Source organism: Aulonocara sp. 'chitande type north' Nkhata Bay, linkage group LG7, assembly GCF_057382095.1.
Source record: "Aulonocara sp. 'chitande type north' Nkhata Bay isolate Kocher_YH1m ecotype deep benthic linkage group LG7, A_spYH_male_GT1.1, whole genome shotgun sequence".
In the NCBI taxonomy this organism is placed as follows: Eukaryota; Metazoa; Chordata; class Actinopteri; order Cichliformes; family Cichlidae; genus Aulonocara; species Aulonocara sp. 'chitande type north' Nkhata Bay.
In genome coordinates, this window is record NC_141350.1 from 39,017,329 (window position 1) to 39,040,275 (window position 22,947).

Here is a 22,947-nt window from a genome sequence, read left to right on the forward strand (position 1 = left end):
GAGCAGCAGTCTCTATGGGCTCAAAATGTGGTCATAAATATTTTGTACTTGTAAATCGGTTTTGTACTTGTAAAAAAGATTTGTATGTGTAAAAAAGATTTGTGCGTGCGTAAAAAAGATTTGTATGTGTAAAAAAGATTTGTGCGTGCGTAAAAAAGATTTGTATGTGTAAAAAAGATTTGTGTGTGGACTTAGCCCAAAAAAACCCCTGCAAGTTACAAGTACGAATTTTGACCCTATTTTTCTTCCTTTAAGCTGATTGGTCAATGTCATGTCAATCACAAATTAAACAATCCAATCAGAGAACAGATGGGTTTGGCTGTCGGAGGGGCACTTTTTTGAACTGCAGGTCCTTGAAGGGTAATCTCTATATAAATATCCGATAGCAGTTAGGTCCCCTTACTTTCAGCAGCTGTTGAAAGGATAATGTTGTGGTATGTCAGTGGTTAGAAATACATTATTACTTTAGGATTAGTTTAACACAACGTCAGGGCTGACCCGGGACCATTGCTGTGAGTCACAGTGCGCAGCATAAAAGTCCTTTCACATCGGACGCAGGATGTGCTGCTAATGCTAATTGCTAACTAAAAGCAAAGGATCCAGAATTTGTTGCTGGCTGCTGAGCTCTGTGGGTTTTTGCAGCAGCTCTACCTGTACTAGATGCACCTGCTCCTTGTCGTTTTTACCTCTGACTTTATGTGAACTACAAGAGTTTGTGGGGTTTTTTTGCTAGTTCTTCAAATGTTCAAAAAAACCATGTATGCTAATTCATAACGAAGAAAGCTTTGTAATGAAGACTGTCATTTCCAAAGCACTGCCCCCCCCCCCCCCCCCCTGCGTCTGCAGCGCTGTTGAAAAGGCTGTGGAAGTCCCTGTATTAAACACGTAGTCCTGTGACACAAAAATCACCAAACTCGGACGACCACAGACTGTTTTCCTTCGTGGTGATGAAGGAAAACGCTGGGTTGGCATGTAAAAGGGCATTTATTCCCTTCAAAGACCTGCAGTTCAAAAAAAGCGCCCCTCCGACAGCCAAACCCATCTGTTCTCTGATTGGATTGTTACATTTGTGATTGACCACCAATTCACCAATCAGATGAAAGGAAGAAAAATAGGGTCAAAATTCATACTTGTAACTTGCAGGGTTTTTTTGGCTAAGTCCACACACAAATCTTTTTTACACATACAAATCTTTTTTACACACACAAATCTTTTTTACGCACGCACAAATCTTTTTTACACACACAAATCCTGATTTACAAGTACAAAACTGATTTACAAGTACAAAATATTTATGACCACATTTTGAGCCCATAGGTCTCCAACCTTTTTGCGCCACGGACCAGTTTATGCCCGACACTATTGTCATGGACCGGCCTTTAAGGTGTCGCGGATAAATACAACAGAATAAAACTAAAGAAAAAAAAAAATTATTCATAACACACATGAAAAGACCCAGGAAAACAGAGTAAACGATAAAAACGATAACAAAATAACGCTGAAAACCGATAAAAACCCTGAAAACTATACATTTCACACCTGAGCCTCAACTCTCGCGGCCCGGTACCAAACGACTCACGGACCGGTACCGGTCCGAGGCCCGGGGGTTGGAGACCACTGATTAAGAGGACCCGAGGGAAGCTCGGAAAGCTAAGCAGAAGTTATTTGGAGAGGAGAGTGACTGCCGCTGGTTGAAAAGAGGTATAAAAACTTCAGTGGTGTGGAAACATTATGGGTTCGCGGAGTCAGACGTGGATCAAGTAGACATAGTGTGTAAACTTTGCTACAATGTTGTAGCGGCACCACAAAGCAACACTGCAAAGTTCACTAAACATAGATGTTTACATTTTTCATTTATTTTTTATATTGCAAACATTTGCACTGTTATCAGTATTTGCACACTATTTTATTATTTTTTGACAATCTTTAAAGTCATTATTCAATACATTGTTGTTGTTAAATAAATATCGTCAAATAATCGAGATCTCAATTTCAGTGAAAATAATCGTGATTATCATTTTTGCCATAATCGAGCAGACCTACTGGACAGTTTTGGAAAGTGTGAAGGAAGGCATAAATCTTGGACTTTTAACTTTATTTTCATACGTTTCACAGCTTTAATAACAAAAAAACTCCCCTATGGGCCATGCTACACCAAAGGAATTAGGTAACAGATAGAAAATTAAATTAAACAACAGGAAGTTCCTTTTTGTTCAATAGAAATGTCTGGGTATTTTTTACAGTGGGTACACAAAAAAGGACATTTTCCATAAAAAAACAAAACAAAACAAAAATCTTTGTGTTTTATACTTTTTCAGTAATTTTACACATTTATTTCTTACAATTTCTTTAAATCACTACAGAAAAGGTTATTTACCATGTAGAAAAACGGTGATTTCCTTTGCCAGGAGAATAACCTCCTCCTAAACGTCAGCAAGACTAAGGAGCTGATCGTGGACTTCACTACAAAGCAGGCGAGGAATTACAAGCCCCTCGTCATCAGTGGCACGCCAGTAGAGAGAGTAGACAGTTTCCGATACCTGGGTGTCCACATCACTCAGGACCTGTCATGGTCCTGTCACATCAACACCCTGGTTAAGAAAGCCCGTCAGCGTCTCTTCTTCCTCAGAAGACTTAGAGACTTCCATCTGCCACTGAAGGTGCTCAAGAACTTTTACTCCTGCACCATCGAGAGCATCCTGACGGGAAACATCTGCACCTGGTTTGGGAACAGCACCAAGCAGGACAGACGAGATCTGCAAAGAGTGGTGCGCTCAGCCGAACGCATCATTCAACCAGAGCTCCCTGACCTGCTGTCCATCTACACCAAGCGGTGCAAGACCAAAGCTAGGAAGATTATGATGGACCTCTCCTATCCCAACAATGGACTCTTCTCACTGTTGAGGTCTGGGAAGCGCTTCCGCTCCCTTAAGGCCAAAACAGAGAGAATGAGGAGGAGCTTCTTCCCCCAGGCTATTCGGGCCCTGAACCAGGTATAGGACTGGACTCTCCCACACACATCACATCACTATAAGACTGGACTCTCACACACATCACATCACCACACGCACTCTGGTTTTTCTTCATGCACACTTCCTATAATTTATAATCTCTTTCTGCTACTTGCACATTTTTTTACTGTAAATTTCTAAGTTAAATCTGTAAATTTTGTAATAACCTGTAAATTGTAAATACTGTAAAACCACTGTCATTTAATGGTCGGGCATTGCATTGCACAGCTACAAGCATTTCACCTCATGTCATACTGTGTATGGTTGTGTGTGTGACAAATAAAATTTGAATTTGAAACTGCACTTTTTTCTTATATTAAAATATCTCAAGGTTTAATTTGTGTATCAAACTTTTTTACAGTGACAGATCAAAGTTGGGTGCATCTTACCCACGATGTACAATGAGTTTGACATTCCCGATTTAAACATTTACTATTACTTATAAGAAACACCTCAAAAAGCATTCAGGAGCAGGTTTTGTAGCTACAACATGAACTACAGGAACTACAGTCACAAGACAGCTGGCAGAGTCAGCATGTCTGTCAGGCCGACAGGGGAAAAAGTGCAGGGTACAACATAACTAAAGACTTTGTGTAAACTCCTATAACCTACCAGTGAATTAGAGTAGTGAACAAGCCCCGAAGCATGACTGAATGCATTTTAGCTTTAACTGTTTCCAGTGCAGTACCTTTTTGGTAAACAATAATGAAGAACTCGGGAAATTATAGAAGTCATTTTGACGCTTAAACATTAAGGCAAACTGACAAATTTAAGAAGTCCTACTCATTATCCAGTGTCTGTCATTGGATATAGTGAGTGATTGAAATTAGCTTTTTAACGTTTGTAAATTCACAAAAAAATGCGTACCTTTTGGGTCAAAACTGACGTCTTGCTTCCCGCTCATGTCGGTAACTCACTGTTTCACAGCTGTCTCCTCCCCGGTGTTCTTTTTTTGAACCATGAGCTTTCTCTGGACTTTAGCGTATGACGCTAAATCAACACGGTCCACAACAAACCTTGGCCTACTTCCTGTTTTGTTGACAAGCGAAAGGTTGTTACTGTGCACAAGCCGGTATGCAATGGCACACTTCTAAAAATCTAAACAAATAAGTAAGTAAATAAGACTGAAAACGTCAAACTAAGGATAATTGGTCATTAGACTGTTACCACCCAATACAGCAGCCTGAAATGTTTAGCTTTGGTCAACTGGTTTTTTTTTTAAATATGATATTTTAATGTCTTTAGAAAAAGACGGTTTTGCATTGTGCTGGCAACCCTGGAGTCGCGCGCTGCCTACGCTACTGACTCGGCCCATGATTGGCTAAGCGTAAAGTTCCCTCCCTCACCTGACCAGGAAGAGGCTGTGAGCGGAGCACCACGCCAGTCCGCCTCCCTATATGCATGTAGCCAAACCTGTCTGTGTGTGTCTGTGCGTTTTGTTCAGCCATGTCCCTGCTCAAAATCATTTTAAGACTTCTGGTGTTCGCCGGAGTCACCGTCCTGACCGTGCTGTTGTTGCGGTATTGGTTGGCCAGCAAGCAGTATGTGTTCAACAAAGAAGACGTCGCCAAATTGGCCAAACAGTATGCAGGTGAGTTTGGGTTTGCATGTGAAAAAAGTTGCCACTTCATTTCGTTTATATTTAAAGCGAAGCTAATTTTGGTTGCCTGAACTGCCATATCTGCATGTCCTGTGCATTTTAAATGTGTCTGTTCTCAGGACAGGACCATGAGCAAGCTTTCTCCAAAGTGGTGGTGGAGCTGAGAAAAAGGTAACGATACCGTTACACGCAGGCTTGCATGTATCAGGCAGCTTGTGGTTGCTTCTGTACAATTTCCATCACTATTAGGTTGTTTAAGCTACTTATTAGCTGCAACATGATGCAACTTATCTCTTCAGCATGTGCTCATTTCACTTCATTCTTTCTTGGTATAGTATGGATGTCTTATTCACTTTCATTTTTTAATACTGTATGAAAAATTGGTGTAGTCTAAAATAAAGCCAAAGTGAAAGTTGTCCATAATGATTTCTTTGACCTTGAGGTACTTTCCTCCGATTTTCCTACTAAAACTCAAAACTGGTAAATTTGCACAGAAAACTCTCACTTGGTATTCAGATTATTAATCAGTTTTTTAACGTTAAATAAATGGCTAACAAAGTATATTTGAACTAGGTATCCTGGACACATCCTCCCTGATGAGGACTTGCAGTGGGTGTTTGTGAATGCTGGAGGCTGGATGGGCTCCATGTGTGTCCTCCATGCCTCTCTCACAGAGTACTTGATACTGTTTGGCACTGCGGTGGACACTGGAGGACACTCAGGTGAGGAAGGAGAGCAGTTAAAGAGAGATACCGTATTTCCCGGACTACAAAGCGCACCTAAATATTAGCCGCACAAGCTAAAATCAGGGGAAAATCCTGTTTTGTACATACATTAGCCGCACCTGACCAAAAGCCGCAGGTGTTTCAATGTTGACTTATCATATGTAAGAGAATATGCACAAAGGGAATTGTCAGGAAAGAGATGGCTGTTTGGAGACATCACTTTTATTAATATTTTGAAAAACAAGTTATGGGTACATATTTGCACATGTAGTACATAACAGTAGCCTACAGCACACCAGAAAAATAGATTCGGCCTACCTTTTAGGCTGAGGTGCAGTGACACAGCTTTAACAAGAAGAAAAGTCAGTCATTCACCACCATCTTTCTCTTCTTCCTACGCACTAAAACCACCAAAGTCCTCTTCTCCAGTGTCGGATACAAACAGGCTCAGGATGGCTTCGTCATCCACTCTTCTTCTCTCCTTCGTTGTCACTTTCAAAACCAAAGAAATCCTCATTGTCAGTTTCAGAGTCGAACACCCTCAGAAGGGCCGTGGCGGTGTCCTCCTCTCCATCATGCAGCAGTCCAGCCCTTCAAAATCCGTTGGTGATCGTGGATGTTTTCACACTTTTCCACGCTGTCAGAATCCACCGGTGGAGTTGGGCATAACTTGCTTTTTGGGCATAACTTGCAAGTTTATCGCCGCTCATCATCCACGACTCCCGCTGAACGCGTAGCGCTACTTTGAAGTTTGTTTTTCGCGCTACTTCGTACGGCACTACGTTGCCTGGCGGACGGACATGTGACTAACATACCACTCTTGAACCCCGATCCTTCCGCCAGGCAACGTAGTGCCGTACAACAGCGGAACAAACAAAACAAATCGTCTTACGATATGACAAAAATCACGGACAATCCATAGAAAAGCCGCACCTGACTAAAAGCCGCAGGGTTCAAAGCTTGTGCAAAAAGTAGCGGCTTATAGCCCGACATTTACGGTACATAGATGGATCAGCTCCAAAAAAAGTTTTTTTTGTGTAAGTTGACGTAAACATCTGCAGACATAATGGTTTTGGGGAACAAGTTACTCTAGAGCAGGATACTCTGATCTCAAAGTTGAAATCTGCTGGAGTTATTTACAGTATGGTGTCAGATATGAAGGGATGAATTGCCCTTCTTATGCTCTAAAGTGAAGTCAGTCTGAAGCACCCCCATTCCAGTCCAAGTCCTTACAATGTTGCACAGTGGGCTACAACTTGATCCTTGCAATCTAGGAGATGCTGATATATAGTCCCATTCTTAGTCCCAACAATAATATTTGATTTGTGACATGATTTACAGAAGACTATTGGAATTGTATGTTTAGAAAACTATAAATACTCTGAATTGTATCATTTTGACTCTTTGCATCTTGCTGTTTCTCTCAGGTCGTTATTGGGCTGAGATTTCTGATACCATCATTTCTGGAACCTTCAGACAGTGGAAAGAGGGGACAACCAAGAGTGAAATATACTATCCTGGTAATGCATTAACTCATTACAATATTCAATTTTGCATTTATACACAATGGAAACTTTAATGTATCTCAATAACTATAATATTTTTTTTCGTTTGTTTGTTTTTTGTTTTGTTTTTGCACAAATTGGCTGGACATTTTCTTTCAAGATTTTTTGATAGAGAGCAGGAATGATGATTTTAAATATGGCAAGTTGTTCAGTTCCTAAAGCAGCCCCAGACCATCACAGTACCACCACCATGTTTGACTGTTAGGATGATGTTCTTTTTATGAAATAGTATGTTATTTTATTTTTTTAAACAGATGTAATGGGACGTAAACCCTCCAAAATGTTAAACTTCTTCAATACTTCACTAAAATATTTTCCCAAAAGGCTTGAGGATCAAGATGTTTTTGCCAAATGTTGTTCTGGGTTCTTTTGTGACCTCCGGGAATAGTCATTGAGGCACGAGTCATCTTGCAGTAATTTTGGTAACCTGCCTACTCTTGGAAAATTCCGATTTCAAGTTTTCTCCATTCATGGATAATGGCTCGTTCTTTGGAGTTCCAAAGTCTTAAAAACGGCTTTGTACCCTTTCCACACTAATAGATGTCAATGACTTTGTTTCTCATCTGTTCTTGAATTTCTTTAGATTGTGGCATGATATGTTGCTTTTTGAGATCTTTTAGAGGACTTCACTTTGTGAAACAGATTCTGTTTAAGTGATTTCTTGATTCATCAGGTCTGGCAGAAATCAGGCCTGCGTGTGACTACTGAAATTAAACTGGTTAATTACCCTCTTATGATTTAACAAGAGGGGTAGGGCTGCATGATTTTGCATAAAATGAGAATCACGATTTTTTTTTTTTTTTTTTTTTGGCTTAGAATTGAGATCACGATTCTCTCACGATTTTCTTTTCCAGTATAAATATTTATTGCACTTATTAACTGCACTTCATAACAGTTGAGACTGAACATAAAAACAATAAATAAACATAAAAACAACAAATGTCTCACGTTTTGTTGTTGCCGCAAAATGTTGTACTGCTTGAAATTCCGTCTCCACCGTTGCTCGATGCTGCGTGTATAGAGCAGGTAGTGCAACAATAGAAAAATAGTTGCGGGACGGCACTGTGTAGCGTTTCAGAATCAGAATCAGAAAGGGTTTTATTGCCAAATGTTGAGCAGGTTTACAACATTAGGAAATTGCTGCGGTGCTTCAGTGCAAACATACTGTCATAAATTGCGCTTAAATAGACATGAAAAAATAAAAGTAAGAATAAGAATTAAAAGTGCTACGTAGAAAGATATATACATGAGTGCAGGTGGTGATCAGTGCCAAAACATGGAATGATGCAGTGAACACAGCGTAGGGTCATGTGTTAGTGGTGGGAACAGTCGTACGTTTATTGTTCATGTGTCCAACAGCGGAGGGGAAGAAACTGTTCTTATGGCGAGAGGTTCTCGCCATAAGAGAGGTTTGTCTAGGGTGTTGATCATTTTCCTAAATCCCTCGTTTTGCACAGTGTTGATGGGAGCCATATCTTTGGTCAGGTGATAAGTAATAGCCTCCGTAATTTCTTTGTGCCTGCGAGAGTTCGACGTGTATAGGGAAGCGCTGTATAAGGTTCTCGTTATTGATGTTTGGGTGGTTGACAGGGACGGATTTTCTCCTGTCACTTTCTCGTCATCCCTGATGTGCTCTCCGTTGTTTTTTCCCTGCTAATTTTAGCATCACACGGCGCAGCTTCTGTATCACGTGGTATAAGGCTCCGCCCTTGTCATTTGTTGAGCACGAGGAGTGAGCGCTTGTTTTCATGCAGAGTACGTCCCGGATCAAAATGCGGCACAATCGGCGTCGTCCTTTTTTTTTTTTTTTTTTAAATCGTTGTCATTTGGAAATGAGATCGCACATAAGTATGAATCGAGATCGCGATTTTCTAACGATTAATCGTGCAGCCCTAAAGAGGGGGTATTTATTTTTGTCACATCGGGCCAGGTAGCTCTGGATAGCTTCCCATTTTAAATAAAATAATTTAAACCACATTTTAATTTACTTTAATTATCTTTGTCTAATGTTAAAATTTGATTACCTGAAACATGTAGGTGTAACAATATGCAAAAGAGAAAAAAATCAGGCTGTTGGTAAATAAGTTTTCACAGTACAGTATGTTATTAGCTAAACTCCTGTAGTATTATTGGGTAGTAGTAATTTTTTTTTCCTGTTCTTTCATATTCTTTACCCACAGGTGACACTATTGTGCATGCTGTAGGAGAGGCTACGTCAGTCCAGTGGAGTGCCGGGACTTGGATGGTGGAGTATGGCAGAGGATTCATCCCTTCCACGCTGGGCTTTGCTTTAGCAGACACCTTTTTCAGCACCCAGGACTTCCTCACAATGTACTACACTTTTAATGCCTACATGAAGGGTTTGCTACTTGAGGCTGGTACACTACTTACAGAAGCTGGAGTTTTCTAAGGCAAAATAGAGTCCTAGATGATTGCACATGGACATTACCATCAAATCTTGTGCTGTGACATTTTCTTCCCAACCACTAAAATCTGGTAGAGGAGAGACTTGCTGATAATTCAGAGTGCTGACATTTAATATTTTTATATGAAATTGTAGACAATCCAAATTTACATTGGTACAGTTGATCATCTTCATTGACTCTCTTGACCCTCATAAAGGCTATGCAAAAGAAAATGTCTTACTCCATTTCACCGTAACATTTGGCATGAGATTTCAAACTGAGCCAAATCACCCAAACAAACATTGCATTCTGAATGGCAGCCTTCCTTACTTTACCTCGATTTTAACAGTGAAACTAAGCATCAGGTCATTAAACATTCCACTGAGAGCTCAGACTGCCTCCAGAGTCAGAATGACTAATAAAAGGAAAGAAAATCCATATTATTAGGATCCAATTTAAAGATGAAAGCCTTAAAGCTTATTTTGCCAAATTTATCATTCTTTTGATAAAAATAAGGCAATATATGCAACCAGGTTTGGTTGTGTTTACTTCTTCATAACCAATGATTTTTACAAATAAATACTGATATTCAAAGTGGTTTTTTTGCAGGCCAATCTTTCAAAACAAATATGCAATGTTTAATCTGGATTGTAAAACCTACAGTAATGTATATAATGCACAGCTAAAGTCACTATTTTCTTATTAGATGCCAATTTCCACTTTGTGCAGATTCTCTGCAGATGAGGTCTATTGTAAATGTAGCTGCATTAGGATTCGGGCTCTCTAAGCTACTCTCGGTGAGAAGATGCAAAAAAGAGAAATTCTGTTCTTTGCTTTTAAAGCTTCTCTTGGCATTGGCCACCATTTACCGATTCAAAGCTCACCTTTTGTGTACCGTGTGTCTTTTGAAGGTGTTAAAAACCTGGGAGGATATGCTAATGAAAGCTCTCGTCTTGTCAGCTGTGCGAACCTTGGTGGTTTTATTTTTATTTTAACCTGTCTCTGCTCGAGCTCATCTTCAGAGCTACATCATTGTGGCAACCACCAAATTTTCTGACTAGATGTGTGTGGTTTTGACTTTTTTTTTTTTTTTTTTTTTATCTCAGAACTGTGGAGGTTAAGGTGGAAAACTGAAATCCTTTCAAACAATAAAGCAAAACATTTACATCACATACTGTACATACTGTGGTAGGACACCAATGATGTTATTTGGAGAAACTCTTTAAAATGTTTGTGCAAGTCATTTAAGGTAAGAAAATGGGAAAACACGGTTGTATCATACTACAGACTTCTGCTAGGTTTACCTGTAATTCTGTCATTTTCTAATTTTACAGAATGGTTTAATTATGTAAACTTGATTACTTTTTTTTTTGTCAAAAATGTTCTGAGCTCAAATAGCCTATAAATTAACTTGAATAATACTGGACTCTGACCAAGCTACTTGGTTTCAGTATCTGCAACTTCCGTTCCTGGTCTTGAATTTTGCACTGGCCCACTGGGAGGGCTAAATATCTACATCCTATTGTAGCACTGTGGATAAATGTAATTGTGGTGTTTTACACTGCTGCTGATTGTGTTCTCAGTTTGTATCTTTTCATGTAAAACAGCCTTATTTTCAGGCTAATGGCTGAACTTACTAAGAGCTATGTAGGGTTTCTAGTCTAGTGAAAATGTGCTGTTACTACTCTAACTGATGTTAATTGGAAGCAGCATCAGTAGCAGTGCATTCTCAGATGAATTGTAATACTGTACCAGATGTGCAATTTACTCGGGGTTAAGAATGAAACTGACGGTGCCAAAAGAAATAAATGTCTTTGAACTTAATAGAAGTGTGTTTTGCTTATTTCTCTCTATACTGTGTATTTAATCAAGGCAATGAGAGGACGACTGGCATATAAACAGTAGCTGTCAATATTTGATCTTGGCTGCCTTATTCATAATAGAATTGTGAAATGACATTTAATATTTCATTGCAATGGTATTGAATCCATAAAAAGTGCCTTTGCCATGATGCTCCAATGCTAAACACAAGATGAGTGAAATCTCAAGCTTGACACTCCAAATCCTTTATTGTAAATACTCAATGGTCAGATGGTATTTAATAAATCTGGTCATCAGATGAGAAGACAAATATATCAGTCCTCATCTCTGTCTGTAAATGTCTCAGGCAACCTGGTTGTGTTTCATATACACAGAGGTGTGTGGTAGATTTTTGTGTGATATGTATAACTAGGTAACTATATACACTATATATCTATGTGCACTGAACATACATATTTTAACTTTCATGTAGAGTCTTAAGCACAAGACATTTTGCTTCACCGAGGTTTATTAAGGTTTTACAGTAACAGGGCAGTTAATACTGTTGAGAGTTCGCCTAAATAACTCACTCTCCAGCTCCGGTAACTAACCTTCCCTAATACACACTCAATGTCTTTCATGAAGTACAACCAAAAGAATAAGTAAAAGTAAGTAAGTAAAACTTTATTTATATAGCACCTTTCAAGATAAAAATCACAAAGTCCTTCACAGAAGCTAAAACCTAAAAATATTGTAACAGAGATCCTGAACACATCACAACTAAAATATCATACGATATAATCACACACACACACACACACACACACACACACACACACACACACTATGAACCTACACTGAAGTGTTTTTTCCAAGATTTAATAATTAGGATTAATGTGTGATGTTTGACCGTGTCATGACCTATTGTGATAAGCCAAAGCCAAAGGGTAGCTGGAGTCCTGACTGGCCTCTGGCCAAGACCTTGGCCGCTACCTGAACCCTGCAGCTGTGTTTGGACGGGTGGGAAAGTTACCCAGCAGCAGGGGGCGGGGATACTGGTCCCTATATATCAGGGGACCAGAGGACACCCCAGCACTTTTTCCCCTCTGCTGTTTCTCTCTGTCTGCCTCTGTGTTGCTCTGCTGTCTGTGCTTAAGGCTGTACACCCTGGGGTTTTGCTTTGCTTGTTTTCTGCTTTGTAATTCTCTTGCTAAATGTCTGTATGTATTTTTCCTGCTGTTCATATGATTCAGTGTATTAAACTCTGTTCCAAGAATTCTACTCTTTTCCAGAGCATCTTTTTGAGTGTCTTGATTTTAATTGGATCTAAAAGAGGTTGGATCTCCACATCATTGGTGGGAGAAGGTTATCAGGTTGGCTTCAAAATTTGCGACCACATGTGATAGGCATTTGTGTTGTACATTTGCTTAAAGCTGTAGAATATCCTTGCTGTTGCTTGTTCACCTATTTATATATACTGTATATATTATACACTCATTAGACAATTAGGTACTTCTTGCTAGTACTGTGTTGAACTCCCATTTGCCTTCTGAAGTATTCCTCAGTGATTTTGGTCAATATTGGCATTAGAGCATCACACAGTTGCTTCAAATGTATTACGTGCACATCTGTGACACAAACCTCCCATCACAGCATATCCCAAAAGGTGCTCTACTGGATTGAGACCTGTGACTGTAGAGTCCATTTTAGTAAAGTGAACTGATTGTTATGTTCAAGAATTTTTTTTATCTGAGCTGCTTTGTGACATGGTGTGCTATCCTGTTGGAAGCAGCCATTAGAAGATGGGTACACTGTACTCACAAAGGCATGGGCATCAGCAACGCTCAGTTGGTACTAAAGTGTCCAAATTGTGCCAAGAAAATATCCCACACACACTCAAAAAAATGAAATTGGGTGGTTGTTACATGCATAAGATCCAAACTTGTAATTTGAACTAAATAATTCCATGTTTTTAAGGTGAACGTAATTAAATCATGTAGCATCTGCATGAAATTCAGCAACTTAATTTGTTCTTGTTGAGATGACATCATACAATCTAGTAAGAGTGGCTGGATCCAGGCAACTAACCGCTCTTACTAGATTGTATGATGTCATCTCAACAAGAACAAATTAAGTTGCTGAATGATTTAATTACGTTCACCATAAAAACATGGAATTATTTAGTTCAAATTACAAGTTTGGATCTTATGCATGTAACAACCACCCAATTTGATTTTGGGGGTCGACTCACGAAATTCACAAGATCACATTAGATGTCAAACCACAGGAAAATCAGTGGGGTTACAAGAGGAAGACAACCACACCACGTGTATGCTGTTACTATTTCTTATGGTTTAACTTGTCAAGAACAACAACATAAAGCATCATCAAGCATAGCTTTCCTACTTTTGTTAAGTCTGTATTGACAGATTAATGCCATTGTGGTTCGTGCTGTTGCCTCAGAGGAAGAAGATCCTGTGTTCAAATCCACAATGTGGCGAAGTTTGCAGTGGGTTCTCTCTGTGTACTGTGGTTTCCTCCACAGTTAAAAGTCATGCAGTTGTAAGGGTAACTGGTTATTCTAAATTGCCCAAAGGTGTTAAAGTGCAAATGATTGTTTGTCTCTGTATGATTGACTGGCGACCTGTCCAGGATGTACCCTGTCCCTCTTGCCCTATCACTTCCGCAGCCCAGATAAAGCTAAGAAGATGGGTGGATTGGAAGTTGCTATAAATCCATTGATTTCTTTTTTTGGTTGAACATTACTTAATATGAATACATGTACTACAGACATAAGTTACATTTCATTCATTCAACAAGATTATCATTGGTGTAACAAACAAATATTTTACTAGTTCATGTAACAAGACTGATTTTTGATGTGCCAAAGTGTTTAAACAATATAAGATGGATTTAAATAAATTTAATTAGACTAACGTGGTGCAAACATGTTGATTGAACAAAAGTCAAATTAATTGAATGTTAATGTTAATATTATGTTAAACCTACACACATATATCGTGTTGAGACAACACAATCAAGATGGATTAATATAACATGATTTGTTTAGATGGAATATAAGTGGCAAGATAAAATTACGTTCATCCAATGAATTATTTTTTTGAGTGCAACTTTATACCACCGGCACCCTTTCATGTTGTTTATTGCAAATTCTGGCTACCATCTGCTCGTGACCTTGACATGTCATCTTGATGGCATCTACATGCCTAGATGCCATGAGCTGCTGACATGTCATTGTCTGATTAGATAATTGCACTACCAATCACTGAACAGGTGTACCTATTAAAGTTTTCAACAAATGCATATACTTTAATATTCCCTTATTCCTGCTAGTCTATTGTGTGTGTGTTACCATGTTATCTTAAATATAGGTTTAATGTCAGCCTAACAGACTGGCTTGACCTCATTACCGTTTTGCTCTTTAAGCTCTTTGGGGGAGATTTATTCAGAATCGAAGCTGGACAACCAGTGTTGAAATACCAGCGTGATTGAGCAGGAGCTGCACCTAATGGGATAGACAACACTCTCTTTAACTAATTGTTTGGCTTATTCCAGGGTGTTTATGTCCTCCCACTGGTTGCTGGAGTTGTGCAAATAGATGTCTCTGTGTGTATGTCTGCCCCTGGAGACACACATGCACACAAAGAGTTAGAGCACAATAGTTACTAAGGATGGACACAAGCATGCCCTCAAAAACCAGACAGCCAAAACGGATCTATTCATCACCCATATTCACATTTACAAAACACTCACACACATTCTGATAAATTAAAGTAGCTTAAAATGGTGTCCTTTGATAGTACCTCTGTGACTTGCATGTTATATAGATCTCTTCTGCTCTCTAGTGGAGATAATCAGGATGACATACATCAACTGATCAGTTTCAACCTGAAAAGAAATCAAATGTGAGCTCTACAGGAGGCTTTCAAAAGATAATAACATCAGAGTAAAAGGTAGTAGGCTACATGTCAAACTTGGAAAACATTTGTGATTGAGTACAAAAGTGCAATATAGGCAGTTAAGATATTGCGGTTTAATGAAACCTAACAATAAAAAAAACCCAAAACTTTAGCATTCTAGCTTTTAAAGAGCTTTTAACATCTCATTTTTGCAAAACTTTAAGTCAATGAAACATTTTGTCATTGAGATTTTTCTAAATTCTCAAAGTAAGCATAGGTGATGCTTTTCTTTACCACCGTTGCTGCTTCACAAAAGAGGCATACTCTTAAGTACGGTAGCCCCGAGGGGAACGTAAGACCCGACAGAACTACGCGGTGGACCAACTTCACCATCACCTAACGAATAATACCGACCTTACGAAATTTTTACAGCAGTAATGGAGCTCAATTATCAGTCAATGAAAGTCGCCCACCAGGCCCGAGAGGCGGTGAGTGAACACGGGCTTTTGTTTCTTGTTGTTTTACGCAAATTTGACGCACAACTGTTTTCAGATATCAGCTTGTGACTAACTAGCAGTGGCAGTGAACAGATGGGCACTGAACTGTCTGGTACTGTAAGCAGTGTTAAGCTAAAGGCATATGTATCCAGGTGTTGGTCGATTTGTTTTACACATATGATGGGATTTCTATATTGTCGCTTTCACGAGCGTGGTAGTTAGCCGTCGAGCTAATCGTTAAGTTCTGCATGCACTCACTGGTTGCCTAGAGACAGCGTCAACTGGTTGTTGTTTGTGGTTGGCTGGCCCCCTCTGCTGGCAACTGTGTTTTCCCTGTATTTCCAGCCCAATATAAAATATTCCTCCTCCACATGTTTGAACCAGGGAAGAGAAGAGAACTGAAGCATTAACGAGCACAGGCTAACTCGTTAGTTGATAATTAGTGGCTACTTTTAGTTAGACCACAGACATAAATAAATACTTTAGGGAGTGTCATTTCCATCTTTATTGTCTGTGCAGGTTCTTAGTCATCCAGGTCATGGCAGTCTTTAAGAACTTGTAAAAAAAAAAAAAAGCAGTTGGACTTCTTTAAGTTTGATGATGTTTTTCATCTTTCACCCGAGAGGTTTCTTAAGTTCTAAAAACAGCAGGTGGAAGGTGCAAGGTATTTAACCAATAGTGGGAATTTTCACAAGCTTAAAGAAGTACAGTTCTTGAGACTTCCATCTTTACTGAAATTAGGCATACAGTTAAAGCCCGTGGGTAGCACAGTGGTAAAGAGTTTTGCCTCCCAAAGAGGTCTATCCACAGGCCAGCTGGCATGTCTCTGTGTGGAGTTTGGATGTTCTCCTCGTGTCTGTGTGGGTTCTCTTCAGCTACTCTGGCTTCCTCCCACAATTCAAACACATGGACATTAGTTTAATCAATGACTCTTAACTTGATCATAAGATAGGAATGTGTTAGCCCTGCGTTAGGTTGGCAGCATGTCCACGGTGTACCATGCCTCTCGCTATATGACAGCTGGTACAGACTCCAGCCTAATGGTGACCCTGATTGGATAAGGCGAAGTAAAAGGATGAATGAATGGAGTTCCAACCAGTATTTGTTGAGTGCTGTGGCTCACTTGTGTAATGCTTTTGCTATTATGCATAGCATCATGGCCTAAAATAATACTGTTAAATGTTATATCTTGCTATAACCTGTATATGGAGTGGCTAATTTCTTTGCATTTCAGTGATTCACTTTAAAGTTTTGTTTATCCATAAGTTGTGACACTTCATATCCTTCTGTTAAAAAAATCCTAATATTCTTCTAAAATATTTTGCTTTTGGGGGGACTGTATTGGTCTTTATTAGACCATATCTGTTCTTCATGACACCTGTGACAAATTGAACAATATTATTTGGTAGTTCTTTCTCATATAACAGCTCCATTTGAATTCCCCTTTTGTCCTCTTGTTGTTGCTGTTCTTGTTGCTGTCCAACAGGATGAGCAGAGGACTGAGATGAGGAAGAAAAGTCTCCTCATCCTCATCTATCACCACCTGCTGGGGCAAGGGTCAGTATAAAATTGTGTGTGTGTGGATGCATCAAGTGGTGATCAAAAAGATGAACTTTTCTTTTAAGTACATTTTTAGCATCAGGTTTAGATACGGACTTTTAAAACAGGTGGCTGAGTTTCTTTGATCAGAGCAAGTAGAATACATAAATTCACTCTTTGTTACTTCAAAACAGAATGGCATTATGCAAAATGGCATTGCTGGTTTATTATTGAATAAGTGGTAACAAACCAACCAAAAGGTCATATTTGTATGTCTGTATAGAAAAAGTGAAATGCAATTCATCAAGACAAGCACATCAAAAATCTGTTCCTTGCAATGTGTCTGTCCACCAGCTATGTAGCTGCAGCAGTGGCCTTGGATCAAGAGACAAATGGAGGTGTGAGGAGGTTCGAGGTTAGCGATAACATCGATCTGGAGATGGTGTTGATGGAGTATGAGAGCTACCACTACGTCAAATTCCAGAAGTATCCCAAACTTATCAGAAGAATAGCAGAAGCAGGTGCAAGAACTCTGCTGAAACACTGAGAAGCAATGAAAATTATATCTCATGCTCTGTAAAATTATTAAAAACTAACTTATAGTCTTAGCATGTTTTTTTCTGATATTTTTTTCTGTCCAGGTGAAAGAAAATATCCAACACGTAGTGCAACTAAGAGGTGAGTCAGTCACGGGCCAAGTATGCTGTGCATACATGCTCACAGTAGAGGTGGGGAAAAATCGATACAACATCGAATCTCAGTATTTTCGGTGGCAATATTGTATCGATAAAGCAACACAGACACTGTCTTATGGCGACATTTAGGGCAGAAAAAACAAAAACTTATTGCATAAAACAGATATTGACAAGTTGAACTTTGAGGAGATAATTTGTAGTTGAAATGGGTGATAAATTGCAAATATGTTATTGCAAAACTCAGCATGTCACAAAATATTAAAAATCACAATAATAATTATGAGTGAAGTATTGTGATAATATTGTATCATGGGTGTGTCTGGTGATTCCCACCTGAATATATAACAATAAGTGAGTCTGCCATGCTGCTAGTCCATGCATGACAGTTAAAAAAATACATGTGTTTTGTTTTTTATTTGTCCCCAGGAGTCCCCGTTCAGCTGTGAAACCCCTCCCAGAAATCAACCCTTCCCGGAACACAAACACAGGAACTGGAGCAAAGAAGCCAGCCACTAGTGTACGGGCAAATGTGGAAAAATGAAGTCAAATCAAAACAACTCTGTACTCTAGCTAGCAATTATTCTGACATTTATGTTAATTTCCTAGGAGAATGGCACCTATCTTGCTCCACAGTCATCGGACTTTGGTCTCAGCGTATCCTCCATCAAAAATGCACCAGCTGGAGAGTGTGCCACAAACAGGAAGGTACTGGAGAAGTGAATACTCTGAGAACAGAAGCAAACCTCATCGTCCCAATTGAAGTTAATCACATTTTTTTCTTGTATGACATTTATGAGACGGTTTTCATTTTACGATGATGCTGCAGCAGGATGCTAACAAAATTGTTTATGTTTAATTCATTACAACATAAACCAGCACCTTTATGATCTGGGGTTGATTTGGCCGTGCCAAATGCAAAAACATAAAATAGAAGTCCTCACCCTTTTTAAAACAAAATTACCGCTGTCACTTTTGTTCCTATTATGTTCTCTTATGTATCTTGGGGGCAGATGACTGATGCCAAAGGTGCAATCCAGGATGCTGTCAGAGGAGCTGGGATTGATTCAGACCATATGGTAATTATGCTGGAGCCTTTGAACTAAACTGACTTATAAAAAAGGTCATAATATTCAGACAAGCTTCAAACAACTGTGAAATGTGTAAAAATATATTTTGGTAACAGTCTGAATTGTCCAAAATAAAAACTATTTGAAGGCAACAAAAAGTACAAAATGTCTACTGATAATAATAAAAAGTCTATGTTGCAGGAACGCCTACTGAAGCCACTGAGTGGCTTTTCTGGAATGAGTGGTGAGATGAGGGCACTAGCTACGATCGTCAGCAGGGTACACACACACACACACACACACACACACACACACACACACACACACACCTTAATAAGCCTGAGGAGAAGCTGATTTTATCTTAATTTGTTCCTTGGAATATGATGTAAAAATATGAAAATCCTCCATATGACTACAGAGCAGCAGAGGGCTTTGTTTTGAATGAATTGATCTTTTGTATTAATGAAGGCCCAGGCTCTATCCACTTCCCTTACCTGATGTTTCATTCTAAAAGACACCTATTTACGCAACCAGGATGTGTGTGGGGGCCAATTTCTGGCTTATGTCTTCCACATGCATCACTCACTCTCTGTTGTGTGTGTGTGTGTGTATGCTTTTCCAAAGGACATCTATTTGCACAGCCCCAATGTGCGATGGGAGGACATCATCGGTCTGGAGGATGCCAAGCGATTAGTCAAAGAGGCCGTCGTTTATCCCATTAAGGTGCGGCCGCTACCCGAGCATGCTGGTATTTCAGCTCCGGTCGCCCATCTTCGATTCTGAATACATCTCTTTTAACGGGCTTAAAGAGAAGGAGGGCAGTGGGGTCAGGCCAGTCTATTAGACTAATATTAAATCTTTACCTGGGATATTATGGTAACACAGATACAGAAATGGATAGAAAGACACATGTGGCATGCCATGTAGAATTTATTGTACTGCTACAGTCACACAAGTTGTGCTTCTGCAAATAGATAAAAACTGCATCATCAGACTTATCAGGTTTCTTTGCACAGAGCTCAGTTTGCTATTGGTGTGCTGAAAATGGAAATACAATGTGTTCTCATACTGAGCTAGGATGTGATTTACTCAAGTTGTGTATCTATACTGTTTTGTTCATGTTTCCCCCTCATTCTTTGACTCAGTCTCTCCTCCTCAGTATCCCCAACTCTTTACAGGCATCCTGTCTCCATGGAAGGGTTTACTGCTCTATGGTCCCCCGGGTAAGGACTCAAGTGCAGGATATTAAAAAATGTCAGGGTCTCACTATGAAAACTTCACATTCCCTTACCCACGCAGGTACAGGTAAGACGTTGCTGGCCAAGGCCGTAGCTACAGAGTGTAAGACAACCTTCTTCAACATCTCAGCTTCCAGCATTGTCAGCAAGTGGAGGGGAGACTCTGAGAAACTGGTCAGGGTAGGCTGTCAGCTATGGGAAGAATTTTACAAAAACATGTTTGAATACTATTCTCTGGGGGGGGGGGGGGGATGTCTAATTAGTGTAAATGATTTAATACATGTGTCTGCAGGTTCTATTTGAGCTGGCCAGGTACCACGCTCCATCCACCATCTTCCTGGATGAGCTTGAGTCAGTGATGGGCCAGAGAGGAAGCAGCATGGGGTGAGCTCAACCACGAAGTGCAGTAAAATGTAGCTGTGCCACTGCTGCTGTCCACAAAACCTCTGTTTACTGCTTTCAGGGGCGAGCACGAGGGGAGTCGCAGGATGAAGACTGAGTTACTGGTTCAGATGGATGGACTAGCCAGATCAGATGACCTGGTTTTTGTACTTGCTGCCTCCAACCTACCTTGGTAGATTAATCACATGCACATTTGGACTTATTGGCCTTCTGTTGCATATACAAATAAATAGGAAGACAGAAAAATGCAACTCACTATTTTTGCTGTTTCAACCCTCCTCGTAAATTTATTGCCAGCATCATCTCAGCCTGATTTTAACATTCATTCATTTTTCTTGCATTGAATGCATTTGAAAAAAGACCCTTCATTTTCTTGACAAACACAAGATTATGATGTTATGATTTCAAAGTCACAGCTGTATAAATACAAAAAGATGACTACTAATACAGCTATAAAATTATGACAGTTAAATCTGCCTTTGTTTGTTTCTAATAAATCTTCTCTCAGGGAACTGGACCACGCAATGCTGAGGAGGTTAGAGAAGCGGATTCTAGTGAGTCTTCCCTCTTCACCAGCTCGCCAAGCCATGATTTCTCATTGGCTGCCTCCTCTCAGCTGCACAGGAGGGGTGGAGCTACGCACTGTGCTAGACTACGAAGCACTGGCAAAAGTGCGTATGGAGTTTGTCAAGTGTTTAATCGTTATGCTTAACAATTTTTCTGTAATTAATATTTCATAAATCATATATGTTATCTGGAAGGAAATGTGTTCACTCATGTACATCTGTACATTTGTGTGTTTTATTTCCAGGAGATGGAGGGCTACTCTGGCTCAGATATAAGATTGGCATGTAAGGAAGCTGCCATGAGACCAGTTCGAAAGATCTTTGATGCTCTGGAGTCACATCAGGATGGTAGGACAACACACACACACAATGTCAAGATTGACCCCTACAACAGCCATCTTCTCTGTCTTACTGTGATTCTCTTTTACAGATGACACAGACATGCCCGCCATCCAACTGGAAACTGTAACAACAGCTGATTTCCTGAATGTGATTGAACACACCAAACCCTCAGCACGAAACCTGATGGACAGATACACAGCCTGGGAGAGAGAGTACCAATCTGTCTGACACTAGTACACATAACATGAATGTAAAGACTTTCATACTAACGCCACTAAAAGTGATGATAACTCGTTTTTACTGTTACAAATTTATATCCTGCACTATACTAAAAATTTACACTAATGACTATATATTAGCGTAAAATGTTTCCTATACTTTGGATATTTGTGACAAGCTACTGCAGGTTGGAACGGTGTACATTTTAATAACTGTGGAGCTTTGAAAAACTCTTTTTGACAAGGAGAAAATATTTGTTCATTGATCATTTGTTTTCTTTTTTATTATTTGAAAACAAAAAGTATACAACCTAATACAAATACGCGAAGCCATACCAAATGACTATTAGAGCTGGCCTACTGGTATTATACAGCTAATATATATATTGTTTAGTATTAAACTTTGCTTGTTCCATATTCAGTTTTTCAGCAAAACGTGTTTGAGTCCATAAGAAAAGATTCATTCTTATATCTGGAGGAAGATTTTTTTTTTTTCAATAAATATTAATGTTAGCCCGCGACTTTGTTCCAGATTTGAATTTTGGCCCACTGTGTATTTGAGTTTGACACCCCTGCTCTAAACCAAGGCACAATGTACATTCCAAATTCCTTTAATTTTAAATATGTTTATATTGTCTATTCTGTAAAATAGTCAGATGTCTATTCACCTGCTTGCTGCTACTACTGCACATTCACCCAATGTATATACTATATATATATATATATATATATAATGTTCTTCCTCTACCCCCCCCCCCCCCCCCCCCCATTTTTTGCACATGACGAGGAGCGTGTCAGGCTACATTTCACTGTGTGTTATACTTGTATAACTATGCATGTGAGAAATAAAGAACCTTGAACCTTGAATTGTCTCTCTATTATGTTTTAACTGCATCTTCCTTTGTTTGAACCTATTCTCCCAAAAAAACTGCATTAGCAGTGTGTATGCAATGAAATTAAATGCTTATTGCAGTGTAGGAGGCTCTCATTGTTCCTTCGGGTAACTCTGTGTCATTTATTCTATTCTCTCCTCCTTTTGTTTTCATTCTCTCACCTTATTTTCATTGGCACGCATGTCTTTCGACTCTTTTCTCACCTTCTTTTTTCCTTCTATGCAGCGTTTTTGTCTTTGTGCACATTGCCTTTCCTCTAAACTTTACTTTGAGACTGAGGAAGCAGAGTACTCGGAAATGTACTATTTTGTGTACTAAGTAGAGTTGGATGTCTCGAGACCGGTCTCGAGACCACTTTTACGTGGTCTTGGTCTCGACGTACTTTTGTCTCGGTCTTGCTGTCTGAGGTCAACATAGTGGTCGGGAGATTTGGAGTCAACAGTATCCATGACACACAGCGTAAC

The 22,947-nt window shown here is 39.5% G+C and overlaps 3 protein-coding genes across 4 annotated transcripts in view; 2 read left to right on the forward strand and 1 right to left on the reverse strand.

Annotated features, from left to right (window-relative positions):
• galt (galactose-1-phosphate uridylyltransferase) overlaps window positions 1-4,271 on the reverse strand; it is a 45,703-nt gene extending 41,432 nt beyond the window's left edge. Inside the window, exon 1 of one of the 2 annotated variants that reach the window (XM_086300306.1) lies at window positions 3,879-4,271. In XM_086300306.1, the coding sequence (XP_086156432.1) occupies window positions 3,879-3,915 (37 nt within the window). In that variant the 5' untranslated portion in view covers window positions 3,916-4,271. The remainder of the gene's footprint in view (window positions 1-3,878) is intronic. The other variant, XM_086300305.1, reaches the window with a different exon arrangement.
• A 97-nt stretch (window positions 4,272-4,368) lies between these two features.
• Window positions 4,369-11,120, forward strand: sigmar1 (sigma non-opioid intracellular receptor 1). The gene is made up of 5 exons (XM_086300307.1): window positions 4,369-4,602; window positions 4,731-4,782; window positions 5,185-5,333; window positions 6,764-6,856; window positions 9,082-11,120. Exons 1-5 carry the CDS (start codon window positions 4,458-4,460, stop codon window positions 9,309-9,311), a joined length of 669 nt encoding a protein of 222 aa, XP_086156433.1. The 5' UTR covers window positions 4,369-4,457; the 3' UTR covers window positions 9,312-11,120.
• A 4,228-nt stretch (window positions 11,121-15,348) lies between these two features.
• Window positions 15,349-22,339, forward strand: LOC147325687 (katanin p60 ATPase-containing subunit A-like 2). Its single transcript, XM_086300309.1, has 16 exons — window positions 15,349-15,514; window positions 17,010-17,080; window positions 17,417-17,583; window positions 17,704-17,740; window positions 18,184-18,274; window positions 18,364-18,462; window positions 18,768-18,833; window positions 19,026-19,103; window positions 19,449-19,547; window positions 19,984-20,047; window positions 20,124-20,242; window positions 20,355-20,446; window positions 20,526-20,636; window positions 20,973-21,135; window positions 21,276-21,378; window positions 21,461-22,339. Exons 1-16 carry the CDS (start codon window positions 15,464-15,466, stop codon window positions 21,598-21,600), a joined length of 1,551 nt encoding a protein of 516 aa, XP_086156435.1. The 5' UTR covers window positions 15,349-15,463; the 3' UTR covers window positions 21,601-22,339.
• Window positions 22,340-22,947: the final 608 nt, after the last annotated feature.